The 17,264-nt window shown below is 41.0% G+C and overlaps 1 protein-coding gene across 6 annotated transcripts in view; it reads right to left on the bottom strand.

Moving 5' to 3' along the window:
- The window catches only part of EVL (Enah/Vasp-like), a 146,424-nt gene that overhangs the window by 61,629 nt on the left and 67,531 nt on the right, over positions 1-17,264 (bottom strand). For all 6 annotated transcript variants that reach the window (XM_030452451.1, XM_030452450.1, XM_030452449.1 and 3 more), the window contains 2 exons: positions 7,961-8,129; positions 1,197-1,374 (listed from right to left, as the gene is read on the bottom strand). In XM_030452451.1, coding sequence (XP_030308311.1) covers positions 1,197-1,374; positions 7,961-8,095 — 313 coding nt within the window. In that variant the 5' untranslated portion in view covers positions 8,096-8,129. The remainder of the gene's footprint in view (positions 1-1,196; positions 1,375-7,960; positions 8,130-17,264) is intronic.

Raw genomic sequence — 17,264 nt, 5'->3', positions numbered from 1 at the left:
GGTGGTCTGAAGCACACACAAGTAGCCAAAGAACTCTTGCATTAGTTTAGTACTAGTGGCTGTTGGGCAGATTTCCTCTTGAAGTTTCCTGATGTGGCACAACTAGGACTGAAAAAGTTCAAGTTCTAGAATGCAGAATTCAGTCCTCAGTATTTCTTCATATAGCTCCAAATTTAAGACATTAATTGATTATTTAGGATTTTTGCACTTGTCAGCTTAATAAGATGAACAGAAGTAGCAAACGAAAAATTATGAACTTTTATATTTCAAATACACCTTTTAGTTAAGACCTATTTGTAAATTGCAGGTTGCTGGGAGACAACCTTTCTCTAGAGAGCTGATGTCCATCACAAGTGAACACTATAATCAAACCTGGATGGATGCAAATATTGACTAAAAAGGAACACAGGGCTTTGATGTGTATTTTGCAGGAAAAAAAGACACCACACAAACATTTGGCTTTCAGTTCCCAGCCCAGGAGCTGCAGAGGAGTCATAGACAGCATGAAGTACTCAGGGCAGTACTTCACCCAGATACTGCAGGACAGAAACTGGTTTCCATTGGGAAACCAGGACTTTATTCTGGGGCCCTGGTCAAGCTAGTGCAATGACAATTTCACAGAACAGTAAGCTTCACCACAACTTCAACTGCAGTCAATATAATACTTAGGAATAACATCAGTCAATATCTAGAGCACGAGCCTTTGCACTTTACCTTGTAAAATAACCGAGGTGTCACACAGTCCTCCTTGGAAGCCATCTCACAAAAGCCAGTGGCTGTGTCTGACACCCAACACATTGGAACTACCAGATCCAAGTTCAACCCTATAAAATGCTACCAACTTTATTCTAGCTTCTGCTTATTTAAAGTTATATTCCACCATCTTGCATGTAACACATATACACAGATCCACAGAAATCACTGACCTGCCTGCTGAGGCACTCCCAAATAAACATTAATTTACTATTGTGAAACAAAACACCATGAAAAATTAGAAGTAAGGCAAATAAAGCCAGAAAACATGTAAAATTCATACCATGTAAAAGTCTGATTTAAAGGCTGCCTACCAGAGAGAAACTTCTAAAATTATAATATGTTCTATAATGGCATACTATCAACACAACTGCGCCAGGTGATTGACAATGAGCACTATAAAATTCACAGATTAATAAAGTGAATAGTGGCTGTTAATTTACCTCCATCTTGTGAGTTCATGATATTCAGAGCAAAGAGCATTGCATTGGAGAATGTGGTAGCCTCTTCTTTGCTTGCAAAATTCAAGCCATAAACCTGCCGTGCGTCGCGCCATTGATGAAAGGTAGGTGTTGCTTGATTGTACTTCAGTCCTTTCACAATTGAGTAATTAATCACTACCTGTGATTTGAAAGAGCGGGGCGAAGGTTAAAAATAGTTTAGTTTTCAGTGCAAACCCCCCCCCCAGCCCTTTGTTAAAAGTTAACTACATTGGTAGAGGCAATTCATATGGCAGCTCCTACATGGCTGTACAGTAAGGCAGTGCATGTTTTGATGTCAGAAGACCCACATCTGGTGGTGAGATTTACAACAATCTGAGTCAGCCTGGGGGACTTGCAAGCTAGTTTTTCAAAATCTATTACCTGCTCGTGCTTTCTACAGCACCTCTGCAAGATACAGCTGTGCAGATACTACAGACAGATGTCAGGAGCCAGGGCCAGCAGCTGTTGCCAGCTTTTGGCGAATGATCATGCACCATTGTCAGAAAAAGAGACAGATATAGCTCTTGGCACTAGCCCCGCCCTAGAGCAGATAAATGTTTGACTCATTACACCAGCTCTGCTTTTCTCCTACCACCATTTTATGCCAAGAGTTTTTCGCTAGAATCAGATAGGCAATGACAAAACCAGACAACTAAGTATTTCCTCTCCCACTTCCTCCCTTGCTGTATGTGCTATAACTTCCAGGTAAAGGGTGACTGCACCAGAAGGGTGTTTCTGTATGTTTTGATTTAATCTGCTAAATACAACGTCCTGTTTATCTTTGGGCAGGGCATATGAGACACCCAGTTAGAGAGTACCCCTGGGATCTGATCAGAAACCTGCACTGCTAAAAACAAGCTACAGTAGCTGAAGGTGCAGAGGCAGGAGTATTCATTGTAACTCTAAAAAGTCGGAAATACCCAAGGCAGAGGACAGTGCCCCCAGATACTCATCTCTGTGCTGACAATGGCACTCTGTTGTGACACAAATTTAACAAACAAATGCCAACTGAAGGGACAGTAATTACTCCCCTGACCAAGGGCAGTGCAGTTGAAAACAGAAGACGAAGAAATGGAGACTCCCACTTCATCAGCCCACACGGGCTGGGGACAGAAGCAAACCAGAGACAGAGAAACTTAAAATTATAAGCAGGGAAAGTCTGAAGCTCATTATTCAAATACAGAAAAAACCTGTTTATTAATACTCAAGACTGTCTGTAAAAACTGAATTATACTGCATTGTGTTTTGATTTATCGAGAGATTGAACAATCCCACAATTTCTGGTGCTCATTGAAAGCTGGTAAATGTAAATCCCCTGTTCAACTAGTTTGTATGGCTCATCTGTAAATTAGGTTGACTGAACCTAATGTGTTGTTGCTCTCAAATGAGCATCATTATTCACTTTCTATGTAGATGCATTGCTTTTTTTGGCAACATTTCATAGAGGGGATCCTGACCTGTGATCCACAGGGAGATGAAGGGCAACTTATGTTTGATACACAGGCTCCCGAGAGTTGGTCCCCTGAAAATGGGAACCACATGGCAAGCGTGCTGCACAGGAAGCCACCCACACCAACCAGAACAATGGGAAATCTATGTTGCTCTGCTCACAGCAAAACCACAAACTCACTCTTATAGCTTAGATAGCCCTTTTCTCTTAGAAGAGGTGACACCACCCTTGTTTTACCAGTGAACTATGGGAGAGCCTGTACTGATGCTACTCACACCCAAGGAGTCTCTGGAACAAAGAAGACTCATGCCAGCATTACTAAGTTTTTAAATCTTCCAACCACTTCTGAGTATAATAATGAAGGGAAGGGTCAGCCAGTATCTCCAAGGAAATGTTTAGAAAGACTGCAGTTTCTTCCAGGATTTGCAAAGTCATTATTTTTCACCTACTGAAAGTCTGAAGAGCACCAGAGGGTGTAATGCAGATGCATAAAGGAAGAAAGAAATTGTAAAATCCCATGCCAAAAGTAATTTAACAGAAGTTCAAAATACGCTTTCCGAGAACATCAACTCAATGAACTCAGAGGATCTGCTTTATTCAGAAAGTTTGATCCCTTCAGTGGAATAAAGACAGAATTTAAATGTTCACCTTTAGTACTCATCAGAATGCACAAATGAGCAAATATAACACTTTGTCTTCAAACTCAAAATAGAGAGCTTAAAACTGGGAAATGAAGCATAAAAATAGCCCTCATTTCATTTTATCTCCTTTAGCTATTGTTTCTAGAAAACAGAAAACGAGGGGTTCTTCTGCTGTTGTTAAGAATAAATGCAGATAGGTATCCTGCACAGATGGTGGAACTCTGCAAGGCACATGATGGTAAGTGTGTGCTTCAGAGGAGTAATTAAAATAAAGAAGGGCCCCCTGTTTGGAGCACAAGGGTTTTTCACAGGTGTTTCAGAGGGATTTTTACTCTAAAGCTTCATATCTCAGTAATACAGCATCTGCCATCTGGAGCAGACCAATGATTCCTTATTTCATCTTCAGTTGTAGTCTGTAACAGGTGAATTGGAAAAAACTTACTGGAAATCTTGAAGGAAGAAATAATGGATTTGTCCCCAAGAAACAATTCTTCCTATAACACTCTACCTAGAATTAGCCTTAAAGGATAAAAGTAGACATTTTATGTGCTTGGGTTTTTTTCTTTCCAACCTCTTTTAATATTTTCTATCCTGAAACATAGTAGGCTTGTTACTGATATAAATGTCTGTGTTGTTTTGAATCCTGTCAAATTCTGGATTTCAATTATCTCTTATGGCAAGAGCTTTCACAAACCAATTGTAAATGTTTTTATATGTTGACACCTTTCAATGTTCCCATCACTATTATGTTAAAAAAAAAAGATTTGTTTCATTTCTGCTTTGTACTCATCTTCACCTTTTATTCTGTTTCAAGTGTAGGCTCTCTGGGGCAGGCAGGGAATTTTGGGATCTGTGAAACAGCTCAAAACCGAGAAGCCCTTCCCTTCGACTGCAGTTTGTAGGCTGCTGAGTTATAAATTGTAATCAGTGATGATGGCTGTCCCAGACAGGTCTCACAGGGATGAGGCTAGAGAGATTGAGGAGGCCCCATCTGAGGTGTAACCACAACCAAGATCATGAGAAGAGCTCCCACACAAGTCTTACTGCTCATACTCTTGATGATTGAACCAGAACAAGACATTTGCTTGTTTCTCCAGAGTATGAAGTGGTTCAGAAGTTTGTTATCAGCTTCGGGTCTGCCATGCTCCCAACACGTAGACTGCTCTCATGGGGAGCAGTCAGATCATTGCTAAAACAGGGAGGATATGCTGTAGCAGCTAGAGCCTGCTACTGCTGAGGCCAGATTCTTTATTTCTGTAAGCAGGCCCAAACCTGACCAAATTTTAATAAGTTACAGCAGTGATTAATTGGTTCTTTATTTTTCAAAAAATGTGGTAGACAAGATTTCTGTCCCCATTTCAGTTCTGGCTTACGCTCAAGCGTAAAAACACCCCACCTTCCCCAAGGCCCTGTTTTTACATTCACTTCTTAGCCACATCAATGCACCAAGCCCTCAGGAGATGTGATTCACTTTTGACTTGCACCCTTCTCCCCATCTATTTGTTCATCACATGCCTTTTCGTGATTAGAACATGCTTAGCTGAAATCATTTGATGTAAAATCATAATTTTAAACTCTCAGTTGATGAGCACTGAACTGAGGAGCTAATACTTCTCATCTAAGCCATAAAGGCAAAGCACTTGTATGTTTTTAGCTCTGTGAACTTCTTGCATGGTGACTGAAGCTAAGACACTTCACTTTGACAGCAGGCTGGGTTACAAGGACAGAAGGCAAGTCACTGCACAGGGGTAAAGTGCTTCCTTGCCACTGTTGGGCCACAAGAAAATGAAGGCTGCAAGAAAACATCAAAGCTCATGACATCAAACAATTGGAATACTGATCTGGCTTTAGTTTCAAACCAGTTCTGGCCTCTGTGCCTACTTCAAAGCTTCAGAAGTCTGCTTCTGGTTTTCTGAAGATTACCTCTCCTGCCAGCATGACTCTATGCAAAGGGGCAAGTCTGTGCAGGGCAGGATGCTGAATTCATGCCCTGCTGGTCTGAACCCAGTGCTACTGCTGCTGCACAGGATGAGCACAGCACCCAGACCCACCAGTGAAGCAAGAGGGCTGGTGATCACCTCCCAGTGGGGAGAATGATGCCCAAGTTCTGCCACTCTAAAAACCATACTTCTTTGTGGTGGACTTTTTAGACACTGTTAGCTAGAGAAGAAGATAAATACAGATAAGGAGAATGAGGAGACAGTATTATAAACTGTAACACATCCAGCAAAAAGGGCTAGAAAGAAGAAAAAAAAAAAAAGGATGAAAATTAAAGAGAGAGATTATTAGAGGTATAATATGAATCAACAAAAATTAAAAGGGAAAAATTAAAGGCAGGCAAGAATGAAGTCATTATTACTCTAGTCTGCACCTTGCCAAACAGTATGTAATAAAACTTAGAATTGTTCCTCTGTGGTATTGTGCTACATATTTTAAACTAGTTTCTCAACTCTTGGAAAATATAATGTAGCTTCATTATATGTCAAATCACATATAAATTCAAGATTGGTCCTCTTCAGAAATATATGTCTTTCCTGGCAAAACAACAGTTTTTACCAAAACCTCACTTTCAGTGTGATTTAGCACAATCTGAGAGCGAGTACAAAATGACTTGTACAGAGAATTATTTTAAATTAAATTCACTTTTGTTCTCATTAAATGCAAATACTTAGCAAGCCTGGCAAGCTTATGATTCCATTTGAGACTCATATAAACATATACATTACTGAATCTTGGGGCTTTCAGAATGGTTGTTTTTATACATATTTTGTTCATGCTGTCTTGAATTTACTTTATTCGTAGTAATGGATTTTTCAATCATATTTAAGGTGAATACTTTAGTTTTAAGAGATTAAAGTAACATGGGTTTTTGCTTGAGGGAGGATGTTTAGTCTTTAAACTGTAAAAATATATATTCTTCTATGTTTCCTTCTGAACTGGGGTGATTTTTAGATGGCATGAAACTTTTTCACAAGTAGAAAATTTTTCAAGCAAACAGAATATTACATTCAATACAAAGCAAGTTTAAAGTACAGATCAAGATTTTATATTTTATTATATCCTACTCTTTAAATTGTATACTCTGATTAACAAGGAACTCTTGTATATAGTCTCCATTATATATTTACAGAAACTTTATGGCTTCTGCTTGTTTTACACAAGCCTCTCAGACTCATGTTAGATTGTAGTCACATGAATGTAATTTACATTCACCTGCTGACCACGTAAAATAAATAGCTGGTACAGTGTGTTATAAAGCAGTACTGGCTTTCACAACTGACTAAGAAGCTACTGTATTTCATATATTTAAAAAATATTTTCCATTTTTGGAATGCAACTACATTTACACTTTGCTCTACTGAGAAGGATAAGAGCAGTGACAAAAGAGTTGGCAGATGTTTCTGTAGTGAGCTGCAAGGAGCTGAACAGTGATGCGCTAAAACCTCCACATATTTCTATTCTGCTTTTCCTTTTTCAAAACAATGACTGAATATATGGACAGTGCAGCAACATCATTAACACTTTCAGTAAGAGACCTGGCTAACTTTTCCAGTGCATCATTACATCTGACAGCTGAAGGACATCATCTGCATTTCCATGGGCAGGTCGGTTAATTCCACACTCATGGCAGCTGGGAGGTGGTGGTGCCCTGGTTCCTGCTCTCCAGCTTGGCTTGGCTAGGGCTGGTTTGGCTCAGCTTGCCCCTGGCAGTCTTGTGCTGATGGTGATGCTCATCACACCTTTGCAGGAGGCAACACTGCTCTCCAAACCAATGGGAAATCAATCACTTGTTTTCTCCTGATTTTTCTGCCTGGCTGAGGGCCTGAGGTGATGTGGGAGGTGGACAGGCCAGGGAGGCTGGGCTGCCACCATCACACCGGCCTCACACCAACACACAGTGGGAGTTCCTGACTCTGAAATCCCTGCTCTAAAATGCAAATGCATGACTATATAGCACCACTACTCCTCTTCCCCAAGTACACTTTTTAAATTTGGAGTCTAACCATGGCATTTTGTTCTGGATAGCACGCACTGCCTGGCACACCCATGAGCCAGGCTGCTGGGAGCTGGTGGCTGAGGTGGGTTTGATCCCACTTCTGATTACCTAAATCCAATATAACTCCTTTTATGCCCAGGGAGGTCCTGCAGATTTAGGCTGTCGTAAATCAGATCACAGAGTGCGCCCAGGAGTTTCAAATGCATTATGAGGAACTAATTACTCACACTACTCACAGCAATGTAACAGCAGCACTTTGCAGGATGGCAGTACAGAATGATTGATTTCTCTTTTTTATACAATGTACTAAAACTGAGTAAAAAGTAAGTTAGGGAGGGCTGAAAGCAAAATCTGCAGAACAAAATAAGGCTCACTTCACACACAAAAATGAAGAGGGGAAAAAATAACATTAAAATCTCTCTGGCATTTACCAAAAGTTCTGTTTGCAAATAAGCAGTAATAAATTATGATACAATCCATGCACAAAAAAATATAAGCAAAAATTGAATGACTGGACTAAACAGACTCATAGGCACCTTGCAGGAAGCAGGAAATGTTAGACTGCATTAAGTATAGAACTGATGGTATCAAATGAGATCAAAGGTTAATTTACAGGAAACTCTATACAGTTACTCACTTGTTGATCTTGTAGTTTAACTCCAACTACCCTGAAGGTGTTAGTGGCCGTGTTGTGGTATATGTTGATTCTGCTGAATCCCTGCTGACCAGGTTTGATTGGCACCCATTTCTTACTGGTATCATCATAGACCATAACTGAAGCCCGGGCTTGGCAAATACTCTGTTCACTGGAGAGCAAAAACAACACCAGAGGAAAAAAAAGTGAATTTGCTGAATACTAACAAAAAAATCTACAGGGAAAAACCAAACCAAACCAAACCAAACAACAGAAATTATCAGAACTAATTGCAATGCATGTTGTATAAGAGGTCTGCTAATTCTCTGAATGGAATGTGCTTGTTAAATTGAAGCTGGTGTGTGAATTCATAGACTTAAAAACCCTCCAGTACGCTCTTGTTTTGAACTGAAGATCTATTTTATACAAAAATATCAGGCCCTGAGGAATAACCTGTGTCACACAAACATTATGAAACCTGTCCAATAGTATGAATGCTACATTTATTTTATGCACCTACTGGCAAGTGAAACCGTTCACATTTGCATAAAAGCTTACCAATATTTTACAGCTTACTGACAAAATAAACGTGACATCCGCTGCCGAGTTACACATTTGAAACTGGAAGCAAGTAGACCTTGAACCAAAAGCCATGTTAGGTAAACTGAAGAAATCAATTACGTTAATCCAGTTGATGTCTAAACCCCAGACCCTCTGACGCACTTACAAGTCCCAGAATACATGGAGCAAACCAGAAAGGAATTCCGTTTTCCTTCATTCTAGTAGCAAGGAAAGCAGGAAAGGGGAATCCATGAATGTCTGCATTCCAGTGTTAAGGTACATAGTCATTATTTTGTATAGCATTAGCAACTATTTTTCTTCTGTTGATTCGGAGAAGTTAGTCAGTTCTTTAGCTCTTGCTTGTATATTTATGACAAATACACTCATACTAAATTCATGCTAAACAGACCCTTCGCATGCAAGAAAAGCCACTGGCAAATACTGTTAAGGTGACATGTCAATACAGATCAGATCTCAGTTCCTGCTCTCCTGACTTCCCAGTCACTTTTCTAATACTAGAGGAAACGAGAGTTCCTTATATGACTTTAAAAATTCCTCATTTTGGAGATTTGAAATTATAAAAGGAACAGAGATTTTCAACAAGCAAATAGTCCATCTTAGGCCTCTTAAGGTAAACTGTTAGGATTTACCTCCTGCAAAAATCTTAAGTGCATGAGCCTCCTATTAACTCTAGACCTACATATGTATTTACATATACCTGCTTTCCTCAGCTTGATCTATATTAAATCATTTTTGGTAATGCAATATCAACTGGTAATCCACTTTGTACACAAAAGTGTACTCCCCCAATCTTGCACATACCTTTTTAGTTTGCATTAACCTCAGTAATGCATCACTAGCACAGAAATACACAAGAAGGTCCTGGGTGGTGCTAAACCATATCCCTGCACTGCCAGCCTGCCAAATTACACCATTTGTAAAATACACCAACTGCTGCATACTCAAACTCACCCAGCCCCATCACTGTCATCATTTTAATGAAAGGGAGCATGTTACTGTAAGTATTAAGATGATCGGGGTAGATTACAGCAGTAATTCTCAATCTTTTTTGATTTGTGGGTCTGAAAAAGATTTCCAAATGCATCCCTCATTGTACACTAAAGCCTACTGATTCTGGCTTGCCTTATCAGTCACTTTGCATAGCCTCCAGGCAGCCCACAGACCTCCTCCAGGCTGTGGATAAGAGCCTGAAGACTCCTCACAGCATTTACAGAAGGAGAAACAAAGCAGGTAGACACCTCCAGAAAGAACAAGGTAAGAAAATTCAGAATAAATTGTATTTTTATGACAGTGTGGAAACAGCTAGATTCTGTTACTGGAATAATATATATTGAGATCAGAAAGACTAAAGACTATTTTATTTATACTCTTAAGAATTTATAAAATCAAGTTCATCCACCAGTTGCTGTTGCTTTGTTTCGTGAGATACCTGGAGAACAACTGTGCCTTGGCTGACGTACTTACCAAGGAAATACCTCTCCATCCCTCTTTAAAAGGTAAGCTAATGTCTTGTGACAGCTTCTCCATATCTGACACTAGCAGCTGAGGGATTTGAGCTCACTCCAGCTCACCTAATCCTCCACTGGTGCAAGAGCCACAGGCTGGCAGCAGCAGCAGCACTGCTTTCATCCTCCAGACCTTCCCAGGGACTCTCACTCCACCTCAAATTCAGAGATGGCCAGGGTAGGATGAAATGCACCAGCAAAAAGGCAAGCACACCAGATTAACTTTACAATTTGGAGGTGGAATGGCTAAAATTAATCTGCAGTGTAGTCCTGTGGCTGGATGGTGCCCACTTGCCTATACTATCAGGTGCCTTGTGCCATGTCCAGCTCCACAAGTAGTGGGAGTATCAGCTGCCCACTGCCACAGCAACCCCTGCCCAGCAAGCCAGCAGCATCCCACAAAACATGGACCCCAGGCCCAGGAGAGTCACAGCCAGCATGACACTGACACCAAGTCCTTCTCCTCAGGCCTTCCTGATTGCTACAAGCTTCTCTGTACTAAAGTAAGCATGAACACACCACTGGTCTCACCAAGTCAAGGATGTGACACAATGTTGTCTACATATTAGATGAGTTTTGGAACTCACAGTGCTATGGGCTCCTAAATTAATAACAATTAATTTAATTAACCTTGCTTACAACAAAACCCCCACACCCAACCATAGAGAGACAAGGGCCTTACCATGGTGCTTTTCACAATGGCATATGCAGATTCCAGATCCAGCAACATTTTGCCTTTACACTCGGCTTCCATTGAAAACTGCAGCACAGAATCCCTCTACAACCTCAAGATTGAAATATGGATATAGACCCCAAGAGCAATATTTAATGCTTGACAACCAATTGTTACAGTAACAGAAAGAAACAAATCAAGCTCAATCCCTGCTCTCCCTGCAGTCAATGGAAGTTTTTCATCATTCATTTAAATGGAAACAGGATTAAGCCTGTAATCTAGCCTCCAGTGAAATAACAGAAAGGAACATAAAACAAGTCCAGCACAAGGGGAATCCTTTCCTGCAAAGCACTTCATCAATCTTTCAAAACCTAAAATGCCTCCAGGGACCCCTTGCTAGCTTGCTGTCTCACCCTAAGTGGAGATGTAACTCTTTATGCCTGAAGACTTTTTGCTCATCCTACCCACAAAAAGCAAAACTGCTTTTGCAACTGCTGCTTTCCAGGGCTTCCCTGAAAACAGTCCAGAAAATATTCCTCAGTGAGAACCTCTTTATTACCCTCTGCAGAGTCCATTACTTTAAAAGTAAATTAAACAACATTCCTTTCACAAAGCTTCAGCAAAAATTTATAATATTTTTGTGACCATACCCTATTGATACTTATGTCAACTAGACATCACAGGTGATAAATGCAGATTTAAGACCTATTATTGTGCAGTCACATTCCTTCTCTGCAATACGAGTCTGGCAGACACCAATATTTATACACAGTCATGAGTTTAATTTCTAGACCTTGCCTAATTTCTTAAGAATACAGAAAAGTTAATGAAAAATGGGCATGTGTTGGAGAAGCTCAGGTTTCATCAAACTTCACATACTTTTCCAAATAATACTAATTACCCTATTGATTTTTTAATATCACATTAAAACGCAAGTCATCACACCCATCCACTTGGATTTCCACCGTAAGCAACTGCTTGCAAAAAAAGATAGAAATTGCATCAAAGAGGGGTATTAATTACAACATTGTTCACATTTGTGTATAACACATACTCCAATGTTCTTGTAGCATGCTCTAGGGCAGATTTGAGATATTTATATTTGGAGGGGAAAGGCTTCTTCCTAGGGACCGCTTTACATCTAAATCCTTATACTGACCCCCAGTATTCTGAACACATTTTCTCTTTAGTGTTTTACATCTGTAGGATGCCAAACCTCCTCATCAAGACTACTTATTTGCCTTAAGTTGAAGCAAATCTGCTTAACTTCATATCTGATAGCAGCAAACTACACTGGGAAACCCTTCGTTCACAGCTGGTACCTAAAATCCAGCCTTCACCACTGAGATTTATGGAATATTGTTTCCATATTACAAAAGTGCCAATTAAAAAGCATATATATGTTTGCAGGTGATATTGTTTCCTTCATCTTGCGTAACCCATTTTGACCCACTATCTTCCATCTTTGTTTAGGTTTCATCTTCACAAATTAGCATATTAGCTCATTTGGAGTTACACTGCTTTGCTAGCTACAGTGGCAGCAGTACTTCCAGTCCCCAAGGCATCAGATCAAGCTTGAATTTTCCAGTTAAGGTTATGTTGCAAGACGAACCTCTCTTAGGGCACAGCACTCCAAGGTCCCAACAGGTCTTCCAGCAGAAACTCACGAATAGTGCTCTGAGTCTATAGCCCTCAGGGTTGACTAGCCTGGCTTGGTGCTATTGCTCCAGAAGCAGCTAATCTCTCTGCTGGCTTGCTCAGGAATGATCTGAGCTTGTGAGCTTGAGCCTCACCTTTTATTGGCCCCTAATCCTGCTCATGTGCAGTTAGGGCCCGCCCTAATCAGGGACAGGTGGGCCTAACACAAGATCATGCCCACTACCTGGCAATTAGTGGCACCTGGTTGCCTCATTTCACTACAAGGTTACATTTGGGAAGAGCAGCTGGGGGGTAGTTGAGACTGCACTTTGAGATGGTTCTGCAATTAAGGCAGTTTCATCCAGAATGTCTCCACTTCCATCTGTGCAGAGCGTGAAAAATGCAGTTCTTTCTTCTTGGCTTTTAGTAAATTTATGATTACCAATGTCTCATAATTAAAAAGAGCCACAAAGTAGTATAAAAAAAGATAACACATGCAGTCTTAGGGAAAAAACCCTATTTTTCTGTGTGTGTAATGGGGCTGCTTGATATTACCTGGCTGACTGCAAGTAATTAAACAGGAGAAGGAGGAAACCTAGGGGGAAATGACAGAAATGATGAGAGAGACACCAGCTAGACAAAAGTCCTCCTCCTCCTTCATTGCACCTAACCCAGTGTGTTATCCAAATACACAAGCAAAAAGCTCAGAACAGTACCACAAAAGACCTGGCATAGAGAACAAACAGAAAATTGGGAGTCAATTATAACATTTGGAGACAAGTCTTCGGTGGAGATACCCTGAGAGATCTATAAGGCTTTTCTCTCCTATCCCAGACTGACAAAAAGATGAGAGGCCAAGGCACACTGCTGTAGTGGAACAAAGCAACCAGATGCCTCTAATTACCAAGGAGTGGGTGTGAGCTGGTATCAAGTCCACCTGTGCCTAGTTAGGGCAGGCCCCCTATTGAGCATGAGCAGGACCAGGGGGCCAATAAAAGGTGGGGCTCACAGCCACAGGGCAGATCAATCTTGGGGCACTGTATTACCTTAATTGCGCCACTAGTGCTCATCACCTCCAAGGTGAGGCTCTGGTGGCACAGCTGGCTAAGCCGCAGTACTGCAATGCCAAAGCCCCAGGTTCGAGACTCCTCAGAGCCTCACCTTGGAGGTGATGAGCGCTAGTGGCGCAATTAAGGTAATACAGTGCCCCAAGATTGATCTGCCCTGTGGCTGTGAGCCCCACCTTTTATTGGCCCCCTGGTCCTGCTCATGCTCAATAGGGGGCCTGCCCTAACTAGGCACAGGTGGACTTGATACCAGCTCACACCCACTCCTTGGTAATTAGAGGCATCTGGTTGCTTTGTTCCACTACACACTGCTCCTTCTTTGACTTATTTACTCTACTCACAAGGTATTCTTAGGAATAAAACTTTTCCAGAGCTTGGTACTGAGTTGCTGATTCCACCTCGGAATGTTTCACAGAATTATCTCAACCCTACCCTGGACACCTTCCATCCAGCACCAGCCCACCCAGAAGGCAACTAGAGAGGTATAAAAGCTTTCTCCTAGAGCCACAACAATGTTGTACAGCTCGGAGGGTCACAAACCATGCTCATAAAAGGTTTAACAGCAACTAACCAACTTCAGGGTTGTGGGCTCTGTGCCAGCATCCCAGCTGGACCAGACTTCCACCATCTTTTATATTTACTGACACAAATGTTTTCTTGGGACAGAAATTCATTTAGCATAAACTATGAAACCACCCCTGAGAGAAATCAGGCTATCATGCTTTGAATCTGTTATGAATCTACCTTGCTTCAAGCTGCTCACGATTCTCTTGCCTTCAAATGAGCTGTCTTGTGGCATTCTCAGGAAAAGCAAACAGCTACTTTTGCAAACATTTACCTTCTTTTTAATCTCCAGTTCTCATCCATTCCCTCCCCTTTAAATGAATAATAATAGAAAATTATTTTTGACAGATCTAACCACCTGTATTGGTGTCAGAAATTGTTAATTCTACTTTGCCTGAGGCCTGTCCTACATGAGAACAGACCCCCAGCACACAGAATGTTCAAGGTAACTCACAAACCATTTAATGTCCCTGTACTCATCCACTGAGTCTGCCTCCTGATGGTCACAGCTGAGTGGTTAAAGCCACCATGCAAGAAATAGATGCTGATGCTGATTTAGGAAACTGACAGAATTCTCTCAGTGTCAGCTCAAACAGCCACATAAATACAAAATCCTGTCTATTGAGATGTGGTCTGTGCAGTACATATGTGTGGTAACCTCAAAATTAGTAAGCCATAGGTTAGGTTCTTGCAGCATTTAAAGTGTACTGCAAACTCTAGTGGACTAATTCACTAAACAGTTTAGTTTAATTGGTTTCAGTACAGCAAATATAATAATGACTGGGATGCAGGGAAAGTGTTTCAGTAGTAATCTTTATTTAGTTTCAGTAGTAATCTTTATAGAAACAGGTGAACATTTCTCTGATAACTGGATTTGCAGTACAAAAAAACCTGGAGGACTCTCTGAACACAAGTCAGTCAGGTCATCTGGGCTCATGCAGACCAGATCTGAGCTAATTACCTACAAAACTTTAGTTTGGTGGCTCTCCAACCTTCCCACCAGACGTTCACTGCCAGCTTTACTCATGACCCCATTTCACTCTGAGAGACTCATTTCTCCAGCACATCAGTCATGCTTGTGACTCCTTCTGGTATCTCGTTTTTCAAAGTCTACTTCCTTCTGCAACCAAACCCACACAACAGACGGTGTCACCATCGTTCACCCTGCCTCTGTCCTAGAGCAACAAGGAGCTTATTTCCTCAGCAACGCAGCAAAACCTCATAGTGAAATGAGAATTTAGCCACCGATCACACTAAAGGACAACAAAAACCCATAAGGACTTCACATCCAGCTAAGAATCCTCAATCCTCAGCTACATGCAAGTGTCATTATTTTCTCTAGCAGACATTTAGAAAAACAGCAGTCACAGTTTCATATATAATACAGAGGCAGCACAGCCACCATCTCTATTTGCTTTTCTGAGTCTCTTGAAACACAAACTCATGGACCCAGCTGTCAGAAGTCCTCAACTGGCACTCACTCCTGGTTGCCTGCCTGTGCACAGAGATCTCCCAGCAGTGCATCCCCTGCCTCAGACATCTTGCACTGATGCCCAGCTCTCAGAGAAGCTGCTATTTTCTGGCCTTCCCCTCAGTCTACATGCTCTTGTGGAAGATCTGCCTGTGATGCTGGGCTCTGGCTACATTGCCTGTGGCAAAGAAGCCTTTTGCACTGAACATCTTTCAGCAGGTACCTGGGTATCACCTTTATCCACCATTAAACTCCAGTCTCTACACAGTTTAATATTAAATAATTTCAAGCAAGTAGCGCATACACAAACCCTCCTTCAAAAACAGGTCTCAAAAAGACTGACACTGTTAAATAAAGTCATGACACACCTGCAAGATATTTTACAGTGTAGGAAATGGAAATACTGCTACCTTCAGCATGAGCAACAGTTCACCTCCATGAGAAAGAGTATTTAAGTTACTGTTCTTTCTGCTAGCAATGAGACATTCCTTTTGATTTCTCATTTACTACACTGGCATACCTAGCTGGAATTGCCATGTCCAGTACCTGTTGCAGACATCTATTCTAGATGCTTTGGCTGTAAACCAAGAAAAGAGACAGTTTATGAGACCAGGTCTCCCACTGAGCCAGGGCACTTGGAAATGAGTCACTAAATTTGGGAACATGCATGCAATCCAAACCAAAGAAACCTGTATAACCTTCTGTCACCCCTCAGTGTTCATGAGCATGGGAGAAGTGAGTAAAAATACAAAAACTAAATAATGTATGCAAAACAATAATGCAGCAGAAGAGATATTCCACCTGGGCCTGATGTTAAGTCCAGAACAGGTCAGCCCTCAGCACCAGCAGCAAAAGTCTGTGGAAGGCTCTGACCTTCAGTGTCCGCCACAGCCCTTAAATAGCACATCTGCCAATCAGTGGAGATTTAGGGCCAGTGGAGTTAAGGACAGATTGATGCCCTTGTAAGCCACCACATCTGCTTAGTTTATGTGGTTGAGATTTTGAAAATATGCAGAGGAGTTAATTTTAACCCATCACTTTTCTGGTAGGTTTTGCAAACTGAAGTGTAAGAATCTAAATGCTACAAAGGGGAACTCCAGCCACCATTATCTCAAAGCAGCATCTTAAAAAAATCTTTTAAGAGAGTTGCTTTCCAAAACGCACTTCACAGAGGAAGTGTTGTGATTCAGAGAACTGGTATCATTGCCAGGCTGCCAGACTCTCTAGAGCCATGTTGTGCTCTGAGAAACTTTCCCTTCAACTTCCACCTGCTCCAACAAATTAGGGTCACTCCTGTCTCCTAACAGAGAAACTCCACTGCTTCGTTAACATCTGATTCAGGCAACATTTCTTTCTGCAATGAAGTGTGGTTCACTTTCAGATTTTGTATACCGCTTTGAAGGTATACTTTGGGAGTTCCTAAAAATAAATACGAAGTAAATGTTTAGAAAATCCTAAAAATAAATCAAGTAAAGATTGAGGAAACACTATGAGGCCAATTAGTAAAAAACCAAAACAAAACAAAACAAAAACAGTAAAAAAGCAACTTGTCTAGATCAAGTTGCTATTAATAGACACTATTTCCCTTCAGCCATAAATTACAGAAATAAAATCAAGAAGTAACTGATTTTGTAAAACACACACTATGCAAACACTACTGAACTGTCCATTGAAAATACATGACAGACGGCTCACGGGCCAGCCATATCCATATTTCAGTAGAAAAATACCTTAAACAAAGGCTTTGAAAGATCAAAATCACAACAAATAATCAGGAGAGACAGACCCGTCAGTGAATACAGGAAAT

The sequence above is a fragment of the Calypte anna genome, chromosome 5A, assembly GCF_003957555.1.
Source record: "Calypte anna isolate BGI_N300 chromosome 5A, bCalAnn1_v1.p, whole genome shotgun sequence".
In the NCBI taxonomy this organism is placed as follows: domain Eukaryota; kingdom Metazoa; phylum Chordata; class Aves; order Apodiformes; family Trochilidae; genus Calypte; species Calypte anna.
The sequence above is the reverse complement of the archived record's forward strand: the minus strand, read 5'-3'. Positions and strand labels throughout refer to the sequence as shown.